General features: G+C 47.8%; 2 protein-coding genes across 2 annotated transcripts in view; one reads left to right on the top strand and one right to left on the bottom strand.

Annotated features, from left to right (window-relative positions):
- Nucleotides 1-338: 338 nt before the first annotated feature.
- SHROOM1 (shroom family member 1) lies at nucleotides 339-12,140 on the top strand. The gene is made up of 6 exons (XM_074156560.1): nucleotides 339-3,140; nucleotides 4,294-4,364; nucleotides 7,774-8,358; nucleotides 8,740-8,893; nucleotides 10,137-10,409; nucleotides 11,886-12,140. Exons 1-6 carry the CDS (start codon nucleotides 339-341, stop codon nucleotides 12,138-12,140), a joined length of 4,140 nt encoding a protein of 1,379 aa, XP_074012661.1.
- Nucleotides 12,141-20,556: 8,416 nt separating this feature from the next.
- SOWAHA (sosondowah ankyrin repeat domain family member A) overlaps nucleotides 20,557-23,412 on the bottom strand; it is a 4,267-nt gene continuing 1,411 nt past the window's right edge. Inside the window, 1 exon segment of the mRNA XM_074156139.1 lies at nucleotides 20,557-20,596. Within this exon segment, the coding sequence (XP_074012240.1) occupies nucleotides 20,557-20,596 (40 nt within the window).

Genomic DNA, 23,412 nt, shown 5'->3' with positions numbered 1-23,412 from the left:
AAGATCTAGAGAACTCTTATTACTAGACACTTAGTTGCTCTGTTTGGGATAGAGGAAATGATCGTTCCAAGGTCCTGATAATTACTGAAGGCAGAAATTTACTTCTAGCAACTCTAAATACTATTTTCAAGTTCTCATCCTGAGCATGTGTGTGATGCTTGTTGTCTGATCTCCTCAGGTGCGATCAGAATCCTCCAGCTGAGTCTTTTTCATGTGTTTGTCTTTCCTTTTAGGATTCTCTGGATATTATTGGAATGTGGCTACAGAGAAAAACGTGCTTTTCTAACAACTCAGTTGTGGGCGTCTAACCAGACTTCGGTTCCCGGGAATGCTACAACATGGCTTCATCAGGGAATGAGATAGAAAGATGGACTCACAGGCAAGGTGGCAGAATTGGAGAGCTGGTAGAGCCTTTCGTCTCTCCCGAAAATGGTAATGGTCTTTCGGCAGTGAAGTCGATCAGCAGCATGGACCATCTCCTGCACCTCCCTGGAAGAGCAGACTCTGCTTACAGCTCTTTCTCAGGGGGATCAAATGTTCCAGAGTATCCCACCCCATCGTGCTGTGGTGAAAACTGCTGTTTGCCTCCTGAGCAGGTGTCATACATGGACTCAGAATATGTAAAGGGTATTTATAATCTCAGTGCAGCCAACTCTGACCTCAGGGGCCTGAATCTGTACAAGGCACCGGACCTGAGCATCCATAATAACTCTCAGAGCACCAGCCTCGTGGAACGCTGTGGAAGCACTCCTACCCGAGGGACTTGGAATCGGGGACCGCTGCCTCTGGCTGCACCTTCGCCTTCTCCTCCCACCAGACTTGACAGCTATAAAGTCACCAGACACCTTGAGAACTCGAGAGGGAGACACAGCTCTGGCAGTCGCGGTGAGCGGGCTGTGCAGCCAGCTCCTTGCCTGCAGGACAATCAACTACCAGATGGGGACGTACTGTGGAGTCAACACAGGGATGAAGTTACCGAGCAAGATACAGCGGCTGCTGGGAGAAAAACTCTGGAAAACAAGGGTCTGTCGTCTTCTGTTTCTACAAATGAGGTATCTATATCAAAAATTCCGGGGTTAAAGATGGAGGAAAATGGAGAGTGGGGCCCATCCCAACAGCCTATAAAGAGAAACAATTCACACGTTTTTAGCAGACCTTCTTCGTTCATTTTTCAAGAATATTTAAAGACTGACTCTTTGACAAATGTGCCTAAAATACTTTCTGCTTATAATTCTGCTTATCAAATTCCTGAAGAGATGAGCTCCCAGTCCTGCCACCCGGTGCGTACCAGCCCTAGCACTGTTAATGATACACGAGAAGACAAACAGTGTCCCTGCGGTGTACGTAAGCCAGCTTTCAGGGAAGCAGATCCGCAAAGCGCGGTGCCAGAGCCCAGCCACCGAAAAGGATCCTTGCCCTGCGCTCAGTGCCCGCTCCACGCCGAGCTGCTTTCGGACTTGGATCAGGATGTGTTTGAGGACAGTTGTGAGTTAAAATATACGGACAATGCTCTTCTAATTAAAAATGCTTCCAGGAAGCTGAATGGTTGTACAGATGAAAATCAGTGTTACGTCTCTGAAGGAAAAATTGGGAGGGATGTTAAGGAACCGCTCCGAAATCAGCAAGCCAGAATGCAGAGATCATCACTGCCCTGCAGCCACAGCACTGCGGAAGCGCAGCACCCTCGCTGGGAGGGCTCAGATCAGGGAAATAGGCAATGCTATGACAATACTGACCAAATGCCTCATTTTAGACCAAAGGAAGATTCCACATCTCAGTTTTCACATGAAGTCAAGAAAGAAAAACAGGCTGCTAACAGCAGTCCTGACCTTCGCGTGCATCTAGAACAAGAGCAACCTCCTGTTCCTTATCAGAAATACCAACCCGAATTTCAAACACAGCTCTTAAAGCAGCTTCAGGACGATCTTGCTGGTGAACAAATAACCAGGCAAACGACTCCCATGCTTTACTACCTTTCTGGGGGGAAAACCACCAACATCCTGCACCACAACAAGCTCACCCGATGTCAGGAGGACTCGAGGAGCTCACTAAAGGAATTCCCAGCAAGCAGCTACCCTGCCTCGGCACGGTGTCTGGAGATACAGAGGGAAAGCAATCACCTTCAGAGAACCAACCACCACCCTCAGTACAGTGCTGACGATCTCTTGCTTGAGGCTGAAGATCTCATTTTCGGGAGTCCTGCTTCATCCATGGAGGAGAGTTTCAAGAATGACTATAGAGAGAAACTTAAAGTGGCTCAGAAGAAGGTTCTGCGAGAAACCTCCTTTAAAAGAAAAGACTTACAGATGAGTTTGCCCGTTAGACTGAGACAGAAACCCTCTAAAAGGCCTTCAATTGAATACCTTCGGTCTCTCTCATTATCCAGTACAAATGACGTTGCCAAACCTGTTCCTTGTTCCCCCTCTCACCTAGAGTCCGTGGAAAGTTGCAATAGAGATGAAGAAATGAAAAGGCCACAAATGGGTCGAATAGGAGGAAGGAAAAGGGTAACCAAAGAGCAAAAGAAGCTGTGTTACTCTGAACCTGAGAAACTCGATCAGCTGGCAGACAAGGAGGTACCATGGAATCAAGTCAGGGATGAAATCACTGAGCAAGATGCAGTGGCAGCTGGGAAAAAGGCTCTGGAGAACAGAGGGAGGGCACTTTCCAGTTCTAGTATTTCCAGGACGGAGCTGAAACAAATCCAGCATATTGCGCTTATGGAGTACATGGAGCGAAAGATTAATCAAAGGCCAGGTAGTTCCCAACACCTCCCGCTGCATAAACCACCCCTGCAGAAGAGACTGTCACATCCCAAGTGGCTTCCTGGCAAGGTTCCCAATCCAAACGGGAGCAGGAAGGTGCAAACCACTGAGGCTTTCTGCCAAGTTTTCTCTAAAGAAAAATCGCCAGATCTTTCTGCTCCTTTGGCTTTTGTTCCCGCACCGAGTGGGAGCAGCGGGAGCCATCCCGGCTCTGCTGCTGTGGGAACAGCTGCATCGAAGCACGATCCATCTCCCGGCGAAGCAGCCGGGAGCTGCACCGGCAAGTGTGCATCAGCAGAGTGTCTCCCGCAGGCGAGTGATCCCGTGTCCGGGAGAGCTCGCGAGAGGTCGAAATCAACTCCTTCTTCCACACAGGTAAGAAAGATGCGAAAATAGTAGTAAGTATTTGAGCCCAACTGAGGACTATCTACCTGGTTTAAGGAACTGTGGGACTATGCACGTGGCAAAACTGCTGAAGATCACAAATGAGGAATTAGGACTTGATTTATTTTTGTTGCGTTTAGCGTGCAGTAGAGAGTTGAGATGATAGATGTGGAGAAGCTGCGTTTGCTTAATCTAGAGGAAATGCCGCGTAGCTGTTGGAAAGCAAAATGCAGGTTCTGCTTTGCAGTGTGCAGGAGAAATGATTTGGGGAGAAGTGCTACCAATTTTCACACATTAAATACTTATGATTATCGTTAATCATTCATTATTCTCGAAAGTATTTTGTAAGAAAGTATTGCAGGCAAACAAGGTGTCTTTAGTGTGAAAAATTACAAGAGAATTGAATATGGGTGGAAGCTTCACAGCAGCCGAGTGAAGCAGGTACGTGGTCTGGGCAGTTCAGGAAGGGCACGGGGACAGGCAGTGAGGAAGAGGAGGGTCTCCTTCAAGGGCTGTGCTCTGCGAGTGCCAGGGGCTCTGCTCAAGGGCAGGACAACGCCAGACTGGAGAGGGTCCCCTGGGGGCTACAGAGGAGTGTGGGGGGGTCTGGCACTCAGGAGACACATCTGCAGAGAACACGTGCTGTGAGCGGGAGGTTTGCGTTCCAGCAGTCACTTCATTAGAGCACTATCCCAATAAAGGTTATGAGAGAGAGAGAGTTTTATAAATGACCAACCTTTTTGGCTCCTGAATTCGAAGGATAGCGGTGTCAATATTGTTGTCAAGGAGAATAAAGAAGATGAAAGGGTCAGAAAACAAATAATCTAATACACTACTAAAATTGCCCAACTGAACCAGTTGATAAACTTCCACCAATTTCTGAATTGTTGTGGGAGTCAGTGAGAGTATGGGTTTTGTTGCCAGCTGTTCTTTGGTTTTCTAGGACAAAGAGGCAGATGCTACCTGGACAGCAGAGTAGCAATTTCATCAATAAAGAAAGATAGACAAACTCAGAAGTAAAACCTTAGTGTACCTACTCAGAGATTTACTGTTGGCCTCTGTTTCTGGGGATAACAAACAGGGGGGTAAAATGAAGCCTGGTCTGAAAAAGCCGGTTGTCCCACTGTGCTGTTTTCATTTCCAGGACCCTTGCAGATGTTCCAGTGCTGCGGTGGCACCAGCTCGGCATTGCGAGAGCTGCCTTGACACCCCCAGGTAAGGGCAGAGTAGAGCCCGTGTCCGAGGTGTGTGACCTCCAACGGCAGCCGAGTCCGTCTGCTTCTGTCCTGGGATCCTTTGCCCATACAGGAATATTCATCTGCTGCACTATTTGTCTCATTTTGGGATAGTCTTTAAAATAATTTCTACAGTGTGGAGCAGACGTGGAACTGCAGAGTGTATCCGAACTGCTCTCCCCGTGGCAGCCGCGCTCCTTCACATCCCCGAGATCGGAGCTCCCTCATCTGAGCTCCGGCAAAAACGGCATCTGCAGCAGCTCCCACGTGCCCAGTCTTGAAAAATACATGTGCTGGCAGAGTGGTGTAACGGGGGCTTTTGGAGTGTTTCTTTAAAGGGAAAAAAACCAGCTAACTAGCAAATTTGTATGTTAACTCTCCAGATCTGTTCTGCTTGTTTGAGGAGCATCAGGGGAGTAAAAGATCTGAGCTTTATCTCACCAAGGCGGTGACACTGACACTTGCATAGTAATAGAATCTCTGCTGCTTCAGTCATTCGAAAAGTTCCCAATGCCTTCTGGAGGCTTCATTATATTAGGAAAAAGAATGTATTTTTGGTTAGATTTTGAAGTTTTTCTTAAATTTCCTCAGCTAAGAGGCTTAGCAGGTCAGCATGAGTGTCACTGGAAGTTCTGGACAGAATGGTAACATCAGAAACATATTTGATCATAGCTCTATAATATGTACTAAGAAATGAGAATGAGAAATCCAGAACTCATTTCATTAATAACTAATTTAGATAATCATCTTTGAGAAATAGCTGGAAGTACAGGTTTCATTCTGTCACGGCTGTGTCTCATTTTTTCGCTTTGTTTTCCTCCAGCAGACAGTGCTGTTGAGCTGTGGTAGAACACCCAGACTAGACCAGGTGTGTTTGCAGTGTTAATTACTCAAATAAAAGTTCCAGCTGGGACCAGCAGGGAGAGCAAGCTGTGGTCATTACCCACCCTGATAGTGTCTGTGGGTTAGTGAAAAAAATCCTTGAGGACATTCTTATGCATGTTTTGCATCCGTTCAATTGCACAATATGGTTTTGAGGTAGTTTCCACTGATATTACCCATTTTCCATAAGAACTGCTGCAGATGGTTGGTTTAGCCTACAAGCTGCTCCCATTGCAATGGGGCCTGAGAAAGTGTAGGAATAGGGCCCAGCAATGTTTGCAATGATTTTCTTAGGTCTCTCTGTCTCTTCTTTTCATGGTGTGTCACTCCACAAACATTTGTCAATGCGTGAGTGCAATATTGCATCCTCATCACATTAATTTAGCTCTCACAATACCATCACATTGCGATGCTGTGGTGTTTGGCATGGGGTATTTCTAGCACCTTTTTGATGGAAGGGCTTTTCCACCATTAAGGACATCACTAAATCACCAGCACCAGGCAGTTCAAGTCAAGCTCAAATGAGTGTTTTATTTTTTAATTGCAGTGAAAAGGTGCACATAATGGATATCTCTAAGTGACATCGTTAGTCATTATCTTGTATGAACTGTGATTGAATTTCCCTTTGCCAAGCTGACTTCATTTTTTGATGAAAAGCTAAAATGACTGTGTTAAAGCTGCAAAGTAGAGCTGCAAGAAGGGAAACTGTGAGAGACGATGGAATTAGAGAAGCAGCAAGACTTTGAGCCACAGCATGGCTCTGTTTGGCCACATGAAAAGCTTGGGCTGGGTAAGCCCTGCTCAGCTGTGACCCATCCCTGCTCTCCATCCACATCTGCGCCGGGAAACCTGCCCAGGCAAGCAGTGGCTGGAGATGGTGTGGGCTCGTGGCATTAAATAGAACAGTCCAAGCGTGTGGAAGCTTTCCTAGCACAACAGTCTGCCGGTATTATCTTAAATCTAGAAACTATTCTCTGTGTGTGTGTGTCTTTGCTGGGGGAACGGCAGTCTCCTCTGCTGGCACCAAGTCTCTTCATCGCTCTCCACTGCCCTGGTCTCTGTCAGGAGAACAAAATGCCCATCTTCATATCCCACCCCACCCATAGAGATGGGCTTAACTAGTTCCTTTAGGGGTGGGAAGGACCCATGGCTGCCTTGCCTTTATCTGCGACCTCTGTGCCTGTTTTGAGAGAGAAAATTCTTGCTTTGTGCCTGCAACTTTAGAGCTCGTGTCAAGTTAACATAGTTAAATCAGGGCTTGTAAATCTTCCTGCCATCTAACCCCTCCAGCTTTCCTCTCTATTGTCCCCCCTTAATCCTGTTAGGTTATGAAAAATTTTTGGTAGAGGAAAAAATAGGTTTTTTCATTCAGTCATAATTAATACAGTAGTATTTAAATATAGAGATGCACTGTTTTCACAAGCAGTTCTGTGGCTGTACACATGTACAGCTGGGATTGCAGAAGATCTAGACACACTCCAATCAGTGATTCCAGAAGATCTACACATACTCCAATCATCTTGTGTTCAACAGTGCCCCTATATTCTTGCAAATTCTGGTCCAAAGTGTGTTTTTAAGTTACATATATCTACTTATCATGTCTTCATGAATATAATTATTTGTGCCCTACAGACAGCAGCTTTTTCTGTCAAAGTTTCTTCTGAAGAGTTGCATCAGAAAACTTGAAACACTGGTCAGACGTGCATTGGCCAACTCAAAAGGAGAAGTTTGATCTCAAAATGGTTAACTGAAAGGATTTAATAAAACTTGTACTTGTGTCCAATGGCCTTTTCAAAACCGATGCCTCAGAGGAGGAGTGTTTCCTCTGTGTGGGTGTTCAGTTCCCCCGAAGAGAAGGAAGCCCTTGGTGTTGTCTCTAAGAAGGACTGAGAATTGACGCACAGGAGATGGTGATGGTGTAAACCAGTTCTCAGTCTTGGGCTGAAACTTGCTATAGAAATAAGAAGGTGTAAGGAGCAAGACAGTAAAGATTTGCCCTTTTGCGGTACAGCCACTGTGTTACAGGAGGGGGGTGGAGGGAAACACAAAGTGCAGATCCTTCTTTAACTGCCAGGTGGTGCCAGAAGTGGCCTCAGAAAGGTCTTGGCAAGCCCCGGTCCCCTAAGTGCCCCGTCCTGTGGGCAGTGTGCTCGCCAGGGCTGGAGGGTGGCTGCGTGCTTTTCATCCAATTCTCCACTTGACATTTTAGGGCACTCATTACTATGGGTTTATTTCAGAAAACGTGTATGTTGGCCATAATTAGAAAAATTAGAAGTTTAATGGGGATTCAAACAACGTGGACTGGTGCAGCTAGACATTTTATATATTCCCCTTTTTTTCCCCAAGCAAAATTAATAGGTATTATGGAATCTGAATTTAAAAACCTTTCATAAAAAGAAGCAGCTGGAAAGATAATGACAGTTACCTGCAGCTGCTTAAACATTCTGCAGAAATATTTTTTGTAGAGGAAGCGTTTGAAACAAAAGGAAATGTCTTCTTTCTTATAGTTTCAATGATCCTGAGAAAGATGGATATGAGGATAGTGAATGCAAAGACAATGATGTCATTGGAGGTGTGTGTTGTCGGGATACGAAGGAGCTGAGTCCTGAAGCCTGTATTCCTGTCCCAAGAAGCAGAGGTGAGGAAGATGCTCAGGTGGAGGAGGAGGAACGTGGAACAAAATCTCCGAACAGCAGCGCTTTAATAACGTGCTCAGACCAACAGCCTGTACATCCTCCGGAGCAAGTGCCACGCTGCCACACAGCATCTGCTCAGCCTCTTCGAGGGGACAAAGACACAGCCACGGGTTTAGTTACACAGGACACATCTGTGCGCGACAGCCAAGATGATATTGTCCCCGAGAGAGGGACAGATCTGCCCCAGAGGAGACTGCGGTCCCCTGAAGACCAGCGGTACGAGGAACTTGCTCTGGAGATCATTGCCAAAGACAGTTCTCTGGTTGATGTTCTCCTGCCTCATCCCGTTAGAAAAACTGCTCTAGACCTGATGGAGGGTCTGTTTCCTGTTAACGTTTCTGTGCTGGATAAATCACACCGAAAAAAGGGAGATGTACGGCATGCGCAGGAGGATGAGTAAGTAGACAAAACCAATTATCTAGTATTTTAAGCTATTTTAGTGTAGAAATACCACGTAAGTGTTAGTAGTGAGATGACTTGAGCGTATATTGTTTTTGTTTCTGTTTCATTAGCAAAATATTTTAGCTTTCTGATTTTATGTATCTGAGGCTATGGGTGTAGGACAGAAGAAATGTGGTTCGATGATACCTTATTAAAAGGGACTGTGACAAACATGGGCTGCAAATTTTTTGCTCTATATCTTTCAAAAAAATTAGAAAAAATGCTGCTGTGAGAAGTCAGGAGAGTAATTCTGAAGTCAAGGTGGATAAAACCATGAATGCCACAAAGTTTGAGAACGAATCTGTGTTTGCCACTGGTGTTTATTTTCTTTTCTAGTAGCAGGAAAAGTAATAAAGGTGCAACAGAAGAATGTCCTGAATCTGAACACGATGCCAAGCAAAGGAGTGAAGATCCCACCTCTACGGGAAACCGTGTCCTGGACAGGAGCAGAGATGGCTCAAACGACCTAGATGACATCACCTCTAAGAAAGTAGGTAGATGAACATCAGAGAAACAAGGGTTTCTTCACCACGACAAAGAAGTTATTACCATCATATATTACTGTGGATATTTATTCCTTGCTTTTACCCCAATAATAATGTTTCACAGATATCTTTGAGTCCATTTTTCCTGATAGGTGAAGTCCTGGAAAATTGGCATATTGATAATAAATGGTGGCATTTAAGTCCTGCCTGGTTTGATTCAGGTCTCTCCTCCCACCTCCTTCTCTTCAGCAGGTCCTCGGGGCTGGGTTGGATCTGGAATGAGAGCACAAAGTTGACTCTACATTTCCATGCAAGGCCAGCTCCTGCAAAGCGACTGACTCACCATTTAGCACTCAAATCTGGCCTCAAAATCTGTAAAATTCATTACAACTGGCAGCCTAAATAAGAAATATTTTTTTACTGAGAGAACTGGCAGCAGCTTGTGCGCACTACAGTGCCCTAGTGATTTCCACGTGTGCCGGGGATGGAGGTAGCTTGGAGATAGCTGGGCTGCAACAGAAACATGTCAGCTTGGAAGGGAAATGTGTAGGAGAATTAGATAGCTTTTTTTTTTCCTGTAGGAACCTGGCCGTGCTCCATCCCAGGTAATGACAATCTGCCTCCTGAAGCTCCTCCCGCTGTGCACGTGGTGATGTTTTTGGTACCCGCTGTCTGGCTGCTGCTCCTCTTCATGGTGGCATTGGCTGATTTCCAAAAAAAAGCTGAGAGGGTTCTTCTCCCGCTCTGGTCTCGGGGCCTTTTTCCATATCAACATTTCCATATCAAACTGCTTTGCTGCACAGGTGCCGAGGCTTGCTTGAATCACCCCTGGAACGGACTTTTTCTGTCAATATTATAAATGACATTGCAGTTAGTTCTTGTAAAGCTTGGTAATAGAGCTGTGACTTTGTGCTCATGTCTTGGAGCAGAACCCTGTGTAATCACCTTGTAATCGTTACTGCAGTTCACCTCTGACTGATTGGAAGCTCTCTCTGAGCTAGGGATTATATCACTAGTTAAGGCGATTACCAGTAATTTGCTTTTCTAGAGTGTGAGAATTAAGTACAGCTTAGAAAATCTTTCTTATTTTTTTCTTTTTTCTTTCCCAGAGCTTAAAATTATTTCAAAAGTCCAAAATTTGGCAAAGATGACATGAGGGAAACCCATTCTCTAGAAATGATATGGATTCTCTTTGGCAATAACAGCTTTCTATGATTTTTCTTTTTTTTTTTTTTTTCCCCTTTGCAGCTGGAACTCATCTCCAGCCTCCGGTCGAAGCTGCGGATGCTGTGGGAGGAGAGGGAGCTCGTCCTCTCGGAAGCCCGGGAGTGCGTGGGGCGAGGCGAAGAGCTGGAGGCCGTGGTGCGGGAGCTCTGCAAGCCCAACGAGTTTGAGCGCTACCTGATGTTCATCGGGGACCTGGAGAAGGTGGTGAGCCTCTTGCTCTGCCTGTCCAGCCGCCTTGCCCGGGTCCAGAACGCCATGAGGAGGATCGATGGCAATACGGATGCTGAGGAGAAGGTGAGTGACAAGCCAGCGGGTTATTTAATTTGGTTTGTTCACTTCTTTCCAGGTGGGGCTGGGCTCGCCTCATTTGTCTGACAGCGCTAAACAAAAGGTATAAATTATACAGGATTCCCAACCAGATTCAGAGAGATTTTTGTTGTCTTCTTTTTTTTTTTTCCCCACTATTAATTTTAATGCTGCAATGATTTTACTGCCTGTGAAATCATATTTCACTTAATGGGCTTGTCTTAACCCTAGTGAGCAGGAAGATGCGGTCGCAACTTGAGATAAAATTCCCTGTGGTTTAACTCAACTCGCCAGTTCCGCTGGAAAGCGAGGAATTGTCTCATGTCACCAGGAAATCTTTTCACGTCTGAAATATACTTTTTTGCTAGAGAAGACGAGCCAAATTTGTCCCAGGAACGATGCTTTCCTGCTGTCCTTATTGCTTTTAGACGTGTTTTTATTGACACAATACCTGCTGTTATCTCTCATTTGGAAGTTAGAAAAGCAGAGAGTTAGAAAAACTGGGATTTCCTGGAGCTGTGCGTCTGCTGACCTGGAGCTCAGGAGGTTTATTGTGGTTCACACGCAGAAGGGCACTAAAAGAGTCCGATACGGAGAATCGGGCCCTACCCGCTCCAAACCGTCACTCATGTTAACATGAATAATTTGGGGCAATATTTCACGCTGACTTTGGCCAACAGACTTGGTGTTTGGCAGGGACACGGCTATTTTTGTATTCTTCATAGTAAATACATTAAAATCATTTATTCCAGATTTTGAAAAACATGCTCAATAAAGACTCGGTTTGGTGCCAGCATTTTTACAACTATATCCCAGTCACTGGAATTGCCCCTGTGTTCGCAAAACCAGCGCTCTCCGTCTTTGACTCTGTTTTTAGGGTGTCGATGGTGACCATCGCTCTGCGGTATATTTATGGAAAATCTGTGCAAATCACTGCACCTGAAGGAGAATTAGCTAAAATGGGAAAGGTATTAAAATCCTGTAGAAAAAGCAAGGCCTGATTCTCGTGGATTTGATGAAAAGAAACCTTAGATGAGCAGCTACTGTCTGCATCGAAGTTACTTTATTGCATGTACCTTTTAATAGAAGTCATATGTCTTTTTAGTATGACATTGGCACTCTGGCCACCCGCAACTTGCAAAATACAGAGAGGTATGCATTAAAGAGCTTCTAATTGAAAGAAGATTGATACAGGATACTCTAAAATTAGCAGAATGTTAAGTAGATTGATGTTTTTCCTGAGGGCGGCATGGGAGAAGTGAGCCTCGATGGGGTTTACTGGGTGTCTTTACCTTGCAAGCCACAAGAATGAGTAATTGAATCGAGAAAAAACTCATGTGGAACACAAAGCCCACAAGAGGAAGTAATTAAACTAAATCAACTGTGGCTTCCAAATGAAGATCTAGAGTCTGCCAGGAATGATGAGTTTTCATAGCGTGCTGCTTTGTTTTTCCATCCTGTTAGCGATCGCTGAACGAACGGCACAAGCTCTTGTCTAGACAGCGGGAAGACGCAAAGGACCTGAAGGAGAACCTCGACCGAAGGGAAAGAGTGGTTTCTGGTATCCTCACCAAGTACCTGACCGAGCAGCAGCTCCAGGACTACCGGCGCTTTGTTCAGGACAAGACCTCCTTGTTGATCGAGCAGAAGGACCTCGAAGAGCAGATTAAATTTTTCGAAGAACAATTAGAAAATCTCGAGAAAAGCATCCCCCTCTAATACCCACCGACAGCCCGGCCGTTTGCACACGCCGTAATTTGTGACGTTTCCCTGGAAATCCCCAGGCGCTCGGGTTGGTGAATTCTTGCAATCCTGTCCGTGCCACGCTATCGACAAGTGCTTAGATGCTCTGGGGATGCTCTGGGCACACGCTGGACTTGCCTTCCCCTTGGGACAGCCCAACTGACAACATCTTGCATAGGTAGCAAACTGCGGTTTGGAAGTGACTGATGGGATGTGTTGCTCCTATTAACTTGGCATGTATTTCCCCTTCTTGTTGTCTGTCCATCTGTTTTCAGATTGACATAATCCCAATAAAAGAACCATACAAATATTTTCCTCTTGTGGGTGGGCTGAGTGTTTGAAATGAAAAATGATGTGGGTGTTCAAATTTGAATTGGAGATTGCACAAAGCCATAGGAAATGTTATGGACCATTTCAGCGAAACTCCTCGTTTCTAGTGTTTATATGTGTGACACAGTAAAAATACACTGTAATGGAAGAAAATAATTATTTCCTTTCTTGGCAGTTGCCATGCATGAGTCTCTCCTGGCTCTGCATAATCCCGGCAGGCTGTTCCGTAGCGAGTCTTAGGAAGTCAGAAAAAAGGATGGTCCTCGTTGACATCAAAAAGAGCCGAAGAGTGATGAAGGCAGCTTAAATGAACGCTTTTGGGAATGAGAAACTCTGAATTTATTGCTGCACAGTCATTTGCAAAGTCCTCGCTGTGCTTTCGAAGTGTTTATTTTTCAAGCAGCACCTTTGGGGGTTTGTTTTTAGGCAGTTTCCAGTTGTCAGCGAGCACAAGGAGGTGCTGAAGGTGAGGGGAGGGCTCTGGGAAGGTGCCAGGCAGGTGGGGCGAGGGGAGGAAATTATTCGGTTTCAATGAGGCTTTATATAAACCCCTTGGCAAAAATCCTTTAAGCTAATATTGTGTGTTGAGCCAAACCAGTGACGTTCCTGTATTTAAAATTTGAATGTCTTTTGTTTGTTGAAGTATTCAGTGAGAGGAATATTCCATCTGAGCTATGCACCTACACCATGAATAGGGAGGCTACTAATCGAACTCGGGTTTCTTCCACAGGCAAAGCAGATGTTTGTTGTCCCATGAGGTTGAGCTTTACCAAGAAGTGTTTTACTAGTGGTGTGTGTCCTGCCGACAGTTTGTACCAAAAAAGGGTACAACGAGCTGCACTTGCCCGTGAGCAAATTGAGAAGCGGCCCGGGAGTTACTGCGTGGTGCAATAACGCGCAGAGAGCTTGCCAGCCTCCGAGGCTGTCGTCAGAATGAGCGAGCGTATCGCCAGGTGCTGCCCGGGCTCCAACAAAGCCGTGTTGTTCTGTTGGGAGTTTGCATTTTCATGCAGAAGTGCCCCTATCTATGGCCCTGCCCGCATTTGAAGAGAAACCACTCCGTACCCCGAGTCGTGCTGCCCAGACCCGGCGGCAGGAGTCAGTTTTACGATGTGTGCCAACTGTGAGTAAATAGATTTGCAATAAAGTCTGCAAATGGCGGGTCCCTAGCAAAGAGTAGTTTGGTGAATGTTAACGTTTTGTTCCAACGATCTGAACGAAACAGATGGTGCTTAATGCTGAAAACACTGTTTCACTGGACACAAGTAACTCCAGGAGCGCGGGGACCAAGCTGCCGTGTTTCTGTGGTCATTGCCTTAATCCGTGGGGAAAATGGTGAAGTTCCTGTGAGTGGATCTGCTCGTGGGTCTCAAAAGGCCATAAACGCAGGCCTTTAGTATGGAAATCTGAAAGCTGCCTTTTGAAAATGGTCTTAAAATAACAAGTGATGCTAACAGAATCAATGGAGAATTTAAAAAATATGTTAAATGAGCTGTTTGCATTATTTGAGAGACCTGGCTAGAAGGTACACTCCGTTATTATTATTCCTAGTTTCACTGAATTTCACTGAATTTTTTTAGAGTTGGAAGGGACCATATAGATCATCTAGTCCAACTCCCGTTGAGGAAAATCCACCCGATTGGAAATAATTGTTTGATAATTGAAGCCAACGCTTGCCTTTAAGGGAAAGAATGGGTCTGCCCTGTTTCGTTTCTCTTGTCTTTTTGGCCTCTGCTGTCAGGGGCAGGATCCTGCAGCTCCTCCCACCCGGCATTCACAGGTGGCTTCAAAGAGCAACAACTAGAAAGAACTTTTAATCCGTTTTCCAAAAAGTCTCATGTCCGTGCTCCTTGTTACTTTGTTAGAACAGTGAATTTCAGGCAAAGTGAAGAATGGATACAGCGATGACACGGAAACCTCTCTGCTGGCAACTGGAAACCCCCTTTCCCAAGCACCAGCAGGTCTGGATTGTCAGGTGGGTCTCGATTTTGATACTGATCATTTATTATTGATTTTATTACCAGCCCCAGGTAATGGCGGTGGCTCATACTGGACCGAAGTCCTGTGCAGCGTTCCTGGCACACCGACACGTAAGATGTGGGCTTTTAAAGTCACAGTCTGATGTGCAAATGCAAATAATGATTTAATCCGATCCCAGTTTAAGATCTTCACTGAGAGTCCTTTTTTAGTAGCTCGGAGCAGCCCGTGGTACCTCTGGGACTGCTGAAAGACTCTGGTTGCTCAAAACTGCAGCCATGGCCTGCAGGAGAAAGGGATGCCTCGCTGCTGGGAGAGAGGAACCGCATCAGGCAGGTGACGTCTGCATCCTCCAGGTGATCTCGTTTTCATATCAGTTTATGTTATTTCCTTAAAATTCTTTCTCCGAAGCCAGGACGTGCAAAATGAGCTTGTTTGTGGGGCTCGCAGGACACTGTGCCAGTGAGTGAGACCTGGAACCATCCTGCACACGGTGAGTGTCCCGCTCCGCTCGGCTGTAGGCTTTAGAAGTACGGACTGAAGTCAAGCGATGGTTTAAGTACCTGCTTTTGAGTCCTATTTGGGGAAAAAAAAAAGGGGTTGCCTTTTTCTTAAGGTTTAGTATTTAAAGCACTAAATACATCTCCCAGCCAATAACCATTGCTTATGTTTTTCCCGGCTTCAGGTCCTGCAGTGTAGCTGAAATTCCCTTCACTTTATTCTGGGGAATAACATGAGAGTACGTCATACTCCATTGGGCTGTAAATGGCAGCGAGTCGTGGTCTTCCTGGGGAGGCAAATCTTGTGAATGTAGGGATTATGAAAATGAAACCCTGTGCGGTGCTTGTTTGTTATAACTGTTAATATCACCGCTCCCAAACCCCCCGTTGGTGACTTCTGCAGCGATGACACCGAGTTGCCTCTGCCCAGCGTGTGTTAGACCAGGGGAACCTTAAAGCTCTCTCCCTCCCGAAGCTGTTGGCTTCCAGGAAAGCTGGGGAGGGACTCTGGATGAGGGAGGGGAGCCACAGGAGGAGGGGGAAGGGTTTGACACTGAAAGAGGGGAGATGGAGATGAGATGTGGGGAAGAACCTCTTTGCTGTGAGGGTGGTGAGAGCCTGGCCCAGGTTGCCCAGAGAAGCTGTGGCTGCCCCATCCCTGGAGGGGTTCAAGGCCAGGTTGGAGGGGGCTTGGAGCAACCTGGTCTGGTGGGAGGTGTCCCTGCCCAGGGCAGGGGGTGGCACTGGGGGGGCTTTAAGGACCCTTCCCACCCAAATAATTCTGTGATTCTATGATGATTCTCTGATTCCAGGGGCTTTGGGGCCTTGGTGATTCACCAGTGCTGAGACCTGCCAAGCTGCTTCTCCTGCAAACAGAGTCAGGCGTGTGTGAGCTGGGGGAATGTAAGGAATGAAGGAGCTTCCCTGCCCCTCTGGGGAGAGCAGGCAGGAAATCCCCAGCGGGACAGGAACGCTTGGGGATCTCCTGTTGCAGCCTGCAAAGCTAATTCTTTCTTAACATCCCAGGTAGAAGGTAACGTGACCCCAGCACCGCGAGGGGACCGCTATCGGAGACCTGCAGCCAGGCCTCGGGTGAATTAATTGCAGCTACATCCAGGAGAATGTAAAATAACAGTGGGAGGAGAAGGAAGGAGGCGGAACAGGCAAAATGCGGGAGCCTGGGTCTTCCCATGGGGTGACGCCGCAGGAGGCTGGTGGGATTCCAGGAACGATCTCTGCAACTCCTGCGGCTTCCACGCACCAGCAGCGCGGGGGAGGAAGCTGCAGTAGCTTCTGCTGTGCTGAGCAAAAGCAGGTGGGCCTGATTTTGGGGTAAAAACATACCTTTTATTGCCTAGCGCCAGAGAGATGAGCAAGCGCTGCAGGTGTGGGCCAGAGCAAGTGGCCAGTGGAAGCCGAGTGGGCACGGCATCACGCCTCCCTGACAGCGCCTTGGCGGCAACCGCCGGGATTTCTGACAGAGCGGCTCATTTAGGATTTGATTTAACACCCACTGCAGCGTGTGGGAGTCACTGCTGGATCAGCAGCTGCTGCTTCAGCCTCTCAGGCACTAAATTGAAGGATTTTTTTATTTTTCTTTTTAATCCCAGGCCTCGTTTTCTTCACTGGGGCGTTCTGCTCCGGCACTTTTGCATGTGGAGCTAATTAAGGAATGGAGGGGTGCAGGGGTTAATGTAAATGTACTCTGCAAAAGGTCTATTTGGCGCTTGCGAGAGCTGTGTTTAATAAGTAGAAGGATGTTCTCTCTGCTTTGGGAATTCATGGCAACCATCTGAATAAAATTTTAAAAATAAACCCAGAGCAGCATCGCAAAGCTAATCTCCTGCGCCTGCAGGGAGCCCACGTTCACATTAAAGACTAATCAGGCTGTAGGAACCGGGCAACCTCGGGGTTTCACAAAACGCACTCAGGAAGCAGCACATGAATTCCACGGCTCAACGGGGAGAGGCGTCACAGGTTATCAGAGAGACACTTAAACGTCACATGAGCCTTGAAGCTGAGTCATCTCCTAGATAAATGCACAGAGAGAAAACACGGGCTGAACTGATAGTCTCGATTTAGAGAATAAGAGACACTTCTTCTAAAAATGTGCGTAAAGAGGCACATTTCCAATGGCCTTCAGCCCGTGATGAGAGAACAAGAACATCCCAAAATACCTCAAGAAGGAACCACTTGTGATGGTCCCTCCAGAGATCCCTGCCCTGGGGCAGCTCCTGGTGGGTTTTATTGAGTGAAAAGAGGGTTATTTGGTTCGGGTCAGGTCCCTGCTGCGCTTCTCAGCTGGGGTCTGTCCCCTCGTCTGGAGGGTCTCGAGGTGATGGGGATGGAGGTGGAGGAAGGAAACGGGATGAAAGGATTTCCTCCCGGGAAACGGTGGTTTGGCTTTGGCTGGAAACTCGTGCTCTCAGATGAAGAAAAAGAATAATGCTCCACCTGGGGCAAACACAGAGCAAGGCCCTACCCAGGCAGGGGAGCTGCACGCTGCCAGCAGCATTTCTGTTGTGCACATCCATAGTTTTTTCTTCACAGAAAGGGAAGAAAGCATAATAGAGTTGTGCCAATATCAACAGTACGGATCCATTTTGCCTGGGCTCAGAGGCAGATTATTCTTTCAATTTAAGATAGAAGCTTTTTTTCATCACAGTAATAATTAAAGAAACCCACAACCGAATGTGCTGAGCTGGAAGGACTCAGATTCTCCGTGCTGTGACAAGCAAGCCCTGCACGGGCAGAGGCAGCGCAGCTCTGCCTGCCCAGGGTGGCTGTGGCCAGGCTTGAGCTTTGGAGCTTTCCCAGGCTGGCCGTGGTGCTGCTGGTCCAGGCAGTGTCTTCTCCTGCTGGTCCCACTGAGGATTGTGACAAAAGGGGGGCTGCGGAGATGCTGGGAGGGCTGGAGCCCCTCTGCTGGGAGGGGGGGCTGAGAGAGTTGGGGGGTTCAGCCTGGAGAAGAGAAGGCTCCGGGGAGACCTTAGAGCCCCTTCCAGTCCCTAAAGGGGCTCCAGGAAAGCTGGGGAGGGACTCTGGATCAGGGAGGGGAGCCATAGGAGGAGGGGGAAGGGTTTGACCCTGAAAGAGGGGAGATGGAGCTGAGATGTGGGGAAGAACTTCTTTGCTGTGAGGGTGGTGAGAGCCTGGCCCAGGTTGCCCAGAGAAGCTGTGGCTGCCCCATCCCTGGAGGGGTTCAAGGCCAGGTTGGAGGGGGCTTGGAGCAACCTGGTCTGGTGGGAGGTGTCCCTGCCCAGGGCAGGGGGTGGGGCTGGGGGGGCTTTTAGGGCCCTTCCAACCCAAACCATCCTGTGATTCTATGGAAAATGAGCAGGCCAGAGTGTAACATCATGGGCAGGGTCCGAGGGCAGCGTTATCACCACCACGGGCCCTTTACGTGGGTGCTTTGTTTCCAGGCTGATAAAGCCCAGGGAGCAGACTCTGGGCTGTGGCTGTGGCCAGAGGAAGGATGCTGCGGCGGCAGCCGATTCGAACAGGATGAGGAGACTGTGTGAAACGACGGGTGCGAGGTGGGGAGCGGGGAGAGAAGCGACTGGGTGCAGCTCCGGCTGCACGTCCGGTGTGTTTTCAGAGAAGCTGCCGAGGCTGGGGGTAGATGAAAGGCTGTCACTGGCAGAGCTGCTGCGGTAAATCCTGTCCCAGCCCCCGAGCTGGGGGGATACACGCACATTGGCCAGAAAATCTCGTCTGTTTTATTCCGCTTGAGGAATGGTGCGAGTTCTACGCAGAGAAACAGTATTTCCTGTGTATAATCTGCATTTCTACTAGAAATATTTGTTGATACCTAATTACCAAAGACTTCTTTGCAGTGAAATCGGGTTTTTTTTCCTTTTATTTTAATGTCCCTTTCAGGGGCAGCGAGTAGCACCAGCCCCCCTTCCGATGGGGGCTTCTACAGCGGGTCTGGTTTAGAAATCTTTGCAGGTGTCACGGTGTTGACGAGCGGAATGAGTTTGGTGAGAGCAGTTTATCTATCCCTAAACGCTTCTTTTGAACTAGCCTGGATTATTTGGCGCGGACGCTCTTACTGCTGGCAGCTACATCACCATCAGGAAGCGTCTCCTGATGGGACTTCTCCGGCAGTTCACTCCAAAAGGGCCAGTAGGTGACCAGCCACCGTCGTCCAACGACCAGCCATTGGTGATGGCTCGGTTCAGGGCTGCACACGCAGCGTAAGGGCTGGATGTGCCTCATGATTTGCTTTGTCTTATAAATTACTGAAATAAACCTTGGAACTGGAGTAGAAAAATGGAAGTTCCTCATTACGACGCGGAGGGTTTGATCTGCTCCATCCCAGTTCTCCCCCTGCAACCAACAAACACGGTCCTGTTCGTGCCCAGGCTCCGTGCCGGCCAAGTCCCTGTTAACAACAGCTTCGTTTGGGGGGGTCCCACTTTAGGAAAATCACTGGAAAGAGCAAAAACTGCCACGTTGCCATTTTACTCAGATTAAAATGCAAATCGGGAGGCAAATGCATCCAAGGAATGTAGGTCACAGTGGAAACGTGCGGAGCGGGAGGAGAAGGGATGAGCTGTGGGGAGTTAGGGGACAGTCCCCAAAGGCCTCCTCTGCCTTCAGCTGGTGGCTGCTCTGGATCTCTTGGAGTTATTTTGTGTGTCTTCTGCTGGACCTTGGCTTTGTGATGGACCGGGAATCTCATTAAATCTCCTTTGCGGCACAGGAGTGGTGTTTCCCAGGGCTTCTGTGGAACAGGTCCTTCCGTGCGGGGCTCGCAAGGGAACGGGGACGGCCAAAACCCCTGTTTGAGGTGGAGCAGGACGGCGCTGCCACCCGCTGCTCCAGGAGCCGCATCCGGGAGGACAAAGTCTGTCCCTTCGCACAGAATCGTGGCTTGAAGCTCGTTTGCCGACCTCTTCGGTGCCGGTTGTTGAGCTGATCCGCCTCCGAACAAAATGTGCCGAGGAACGGGCGAACCCAGTTATCTTTAGAAAGAGGGACTGAGCCAGGGTCAGACAAACATCGGCTTTGCTCATCTCTGGTGCCGCTGAGCTAAAACCTGAGCGGGTTTTATTTGCGTCGGCACTCGGCTGAACACGCAGCATTCCCAGGTTGCGGATGATGCTGCTAGTGCTGCTCACGGGTCTAAAAAATTATCTGAGTTTCTGTTTGGATTACCAATCCAAACTAACAGGGTGCTTTAAAGAACTGACCAGGGTGATTATCTCCATTTTATAGCAGGAAAACCGAGACGTGGCAAGCAGGCAGGAAAAACACAGCCCTGAGCTGCCGAATCCCGGTCCCGTGCCTTATCTTGCACCTCCCGTCTCCAGCCCAGCCCTGCTGCCAGCCGTCCCCCGCCACACCAGCCATCTCCAGGGGGCAGGAGCCCAGGGGGTGAGGGTTTTTTGGTTTTATCCTCTCCTGCGATCAGCTTTGATGGTGCGGAAGGCAGCTCCCAGCTCTGGGCTGGGCCAGAGGTTCAAAAGGCTGCTTGCCCAGCCCGTGGCACACAGCCTCTGCCCCGGGGCCAGCAGCACCAGGAGCCGCAGTCCTCTCTCGCTTGTGAAAGCATCCCGGCTCACCTTCACAGCTCTCGGTCATTCGGGCGCAAATCCTACTGCGTTCAGCCAGATTTGGCTGAAATTAAGTCAAAGAGTGAAATTAAGGAGAATGCGTGAAGCTGAGGGATTCATAAAGCAGTCCCAGCCTCAGTCTCTGCCAGGAGATCATCCCGTGATCGTCCCAGGGCGTCCCTTCCACAGTGCAAACGGCAACACAGGAAAGCAAACCCCAGCAAGGCCGACGGACCGGTCCGACTTCAAACTCCGGGCGATATATATATTTTTGGTAAGATTGCAGCAGCGCATTCTCAAGACCTCTGGGTATTTGTTTGCACCTGAAGTCGTGCGGCACTGGGTACGCTAATCACGGCCTGCCTCAATCCTATCTTTTCCTTCATCTGCTCGAGGAGGAGCGAGCTGAGTCACGGCGAAGGCTCTGGTTCACAGAGCCTGGCCCACCCCACCCACGGCACCCGACCTGGCAGCTCCCCACCTCCGTGTCGCAACCGCCCGGCACCTCCCCGGGGAGCGCCGGCAGCACCGGGGCATTTTTCTGGCTCCTGGCGGCGATGCCTCGGAGGAAGGAGCAGCGCCGAATTTCCTCGATGAGCCGTGTTGCAATGGAGTCTTATCTCAGCCCTGACTCCTGGTTTTCCCTTTGACACAACAACACCGGAGCAAGGAAACCTTCTCCCACCTTCCCTTATGGTGAAGGCAGAACCACGCTTCACAGGTCGGTCGGTTGTTTTTTTTAAACGGAAAACACTCCATCTTGGAACCTCACCTCCAACTCAAGGGGGTTTTACTCGGAATTATCACTAAAAATTCAGCTCTGTGATGTAAACAGGTACCAAGCACGTATCCACAACTCACGAACAAACTTCCCAGTGAGGCCGAGTCAAACTGGGGAGTGTTTCCCATTCACACGGAAACAGAACACTTTTACCAGGCAACCTCAGCCCTGCCAGCGCCTCAGCTGTAACACAAACACACACGCAGGCTCCTCAGGTTTCAGAAAATACAGGGAAAAAAAAAGTGTTTAATGTCAATAAACTCAGAAAGACTTTTTTAAAACAGAGCAACAGACAGTTTTTTCCCCCGGAACTCCACACGCTGACGGAGTGCAGCACAAACCCGGGGTTCAAATGGCCGCTGGTCAATGGTCACACCAACAGCTACGGAGCAAAGAGGATTTTTTTTCTTAAACCCTACTCCCGATATAGAAGTCATGAGGTGCTCGATCATTAACGTTTGCTTAACAACTTAATTAGTTCAATACGGAAGCAGCCCGGGTGCAGAATAATCCACTCTCTTCCGAGAGCAGGTGGCTCAGACCCCTCTGCAGTCGCTGATGACGCTCGAACGAATGTCACCAACTCCAGGGAGAAGGTTTTAGAGCAAGAGAGGGCAGTGCCTGCCCCTTCAGCGCGGTCCTACAGCATTCCGTGCCCAGCCTTTGGGAGAAGCCAATTACAGCCAATTAGAAGTACTAGCCTTAATTCAAGGCTGAAAAAAACAAACATTCCTGAAGTCAGTGGCTTGGAAAGAAAAGCAAAGCAGGCAAACAAGTGTTTGAGCACGGAAACCTCAACACCCGACGGGGCTGAGCAGCAGAGCAAGGGCAGCATCGCCATCCCCTTCCTCCCCTCGCAATCCCCCAGGTGGTTTCCTTACATTTTGGCAGAAAAACGCAATGGTTTAGCAGCCTGGCCCCACGAGTCGGGCAGTTCCTGTTCTTAGCTCTGCCCCTCTTCACATCATTATTTTTTTAATTACTATTTGGTTAATCTCACTGCAAATGCATTACCTAACCTGCAGTTAGCATGCTTTTTGGAGCTACGTGTAGTTCTATATATAGAACAATTATGTTTATAATGTAAAAGAAGAAGAAGAGTTAGTTTTAGGTCAGTGATTCATGCTGTTGAGATAAACAGTGCTGTAAGAGGTCATGCAGACATTCTATCATGAAACACCTAACATAACATAAAGCCTGATTTTTACAAATATTTATTGTAAATAGGTCAAAATCAAAGGCCAAGTTTTAAATAAAAAGAACCAGACATACAAGCGCAACTTTGTCTCCAGTTGGCTACTCAGAAACTCTGCAGGATCCAGTTCCCAGGTTTCCAGTTCAGTTTTTCCACTATCAAGTATCAACAAGGCTTTTACTCAGGTTAAGAGACTGAACTATAGTCAAGTTTAAATGTTCACAGTATCATCAAGACGTGTGGCTGGTACCACCTGGACAAAATGCCTCTCAGGAAGAGGAAGAAGAATTTAAAATGCTAACCTAGCGTTCAGACTGAGGTAGACAGGTCACGGTGATTTGAGCACTGAGGGTTGGGGTTTGTTTTGGTTTTTTTAAACCTGTTCATCTAATGAAACACTTTAGGCAACAGTGGAGATTGTTATGTTAGTATTTCTGATAGTGAGAAGCTTTGTTTTGAAAAAAGTTAAGTACACAATTTTTTTTTTTAAATAGAAATATTCCTCTTCTGTTACCAAAATAATCAGAAACATCATAGAAAACTATGCATCTTTCCTCGAATAATTTAAGCCTGCTGTAGAACAAGCCGTGTTAAAGCAGCCAGCTACCAGCTTGCTGTTCACAGTGTAGAATATGCCATCCTTTACCTTACTTTTGCCCTCCGGCTGAGGAACACAGATCAAGAAGGCTGTACCTTAAGCATTTGAACCTGTCTACACGCACACAGGTTGTTTTAGTTTTTCAAGCATTAAGTATAAAGTCTGCGGTCTCCACCAACACAGCAGTGTGACGGGACGTACAGCAGTTAGAACACTCCCTTTCCGCAGGTATCTGTGAGCTGGGGTTCATCCAGTGGCCTTTGGAGCCAGACTCTGTCGCTGATTTAGTTGAACATCCAAGAAGAC

This window comes from Numenius arquata, chromosome 11 (genome assembly GCF_964106895.1).
Source record: "Numenius arquata chromosome 11, bNumArq3.hap1.1, whole genome shotgun sequence".
NCBI lineage: Eukaryota > Metazoa > Chordata > Aves > Charadriiformes > Scolopacidae > Numenius > Numenius arquata.
The sequence above is the reverse complement of the archived record's forward strand: the minus strand, read 5'-3'. Positions and strand labels throughout refer to the sequence as shown.

Bases quoted from the DNA above. Each gene is read 5' to 3' on its own strand.
- SHROOM1 (XM_074156560.1), top strand. From the start codon at position 339: ATGGCTTCATCAGGGAATGAGATAGAAAGATGGACTCACAGGCAAGGT. The intron at 3,141-4,293 runs GTAAGAAAGATG...TTTCATTTCCAG, and splicing joins CAACTCCTTCTTCCACACAG to GACCCTTGCAGATGTTCCAG. The intron at 8,359-8,739 runs GTAAGTAGACAA...TTTCTTTTCTAG, and splicing joins CGGCATGCGCAGGAGGATGA to TAGCAGGAAAAGTAATAAAG.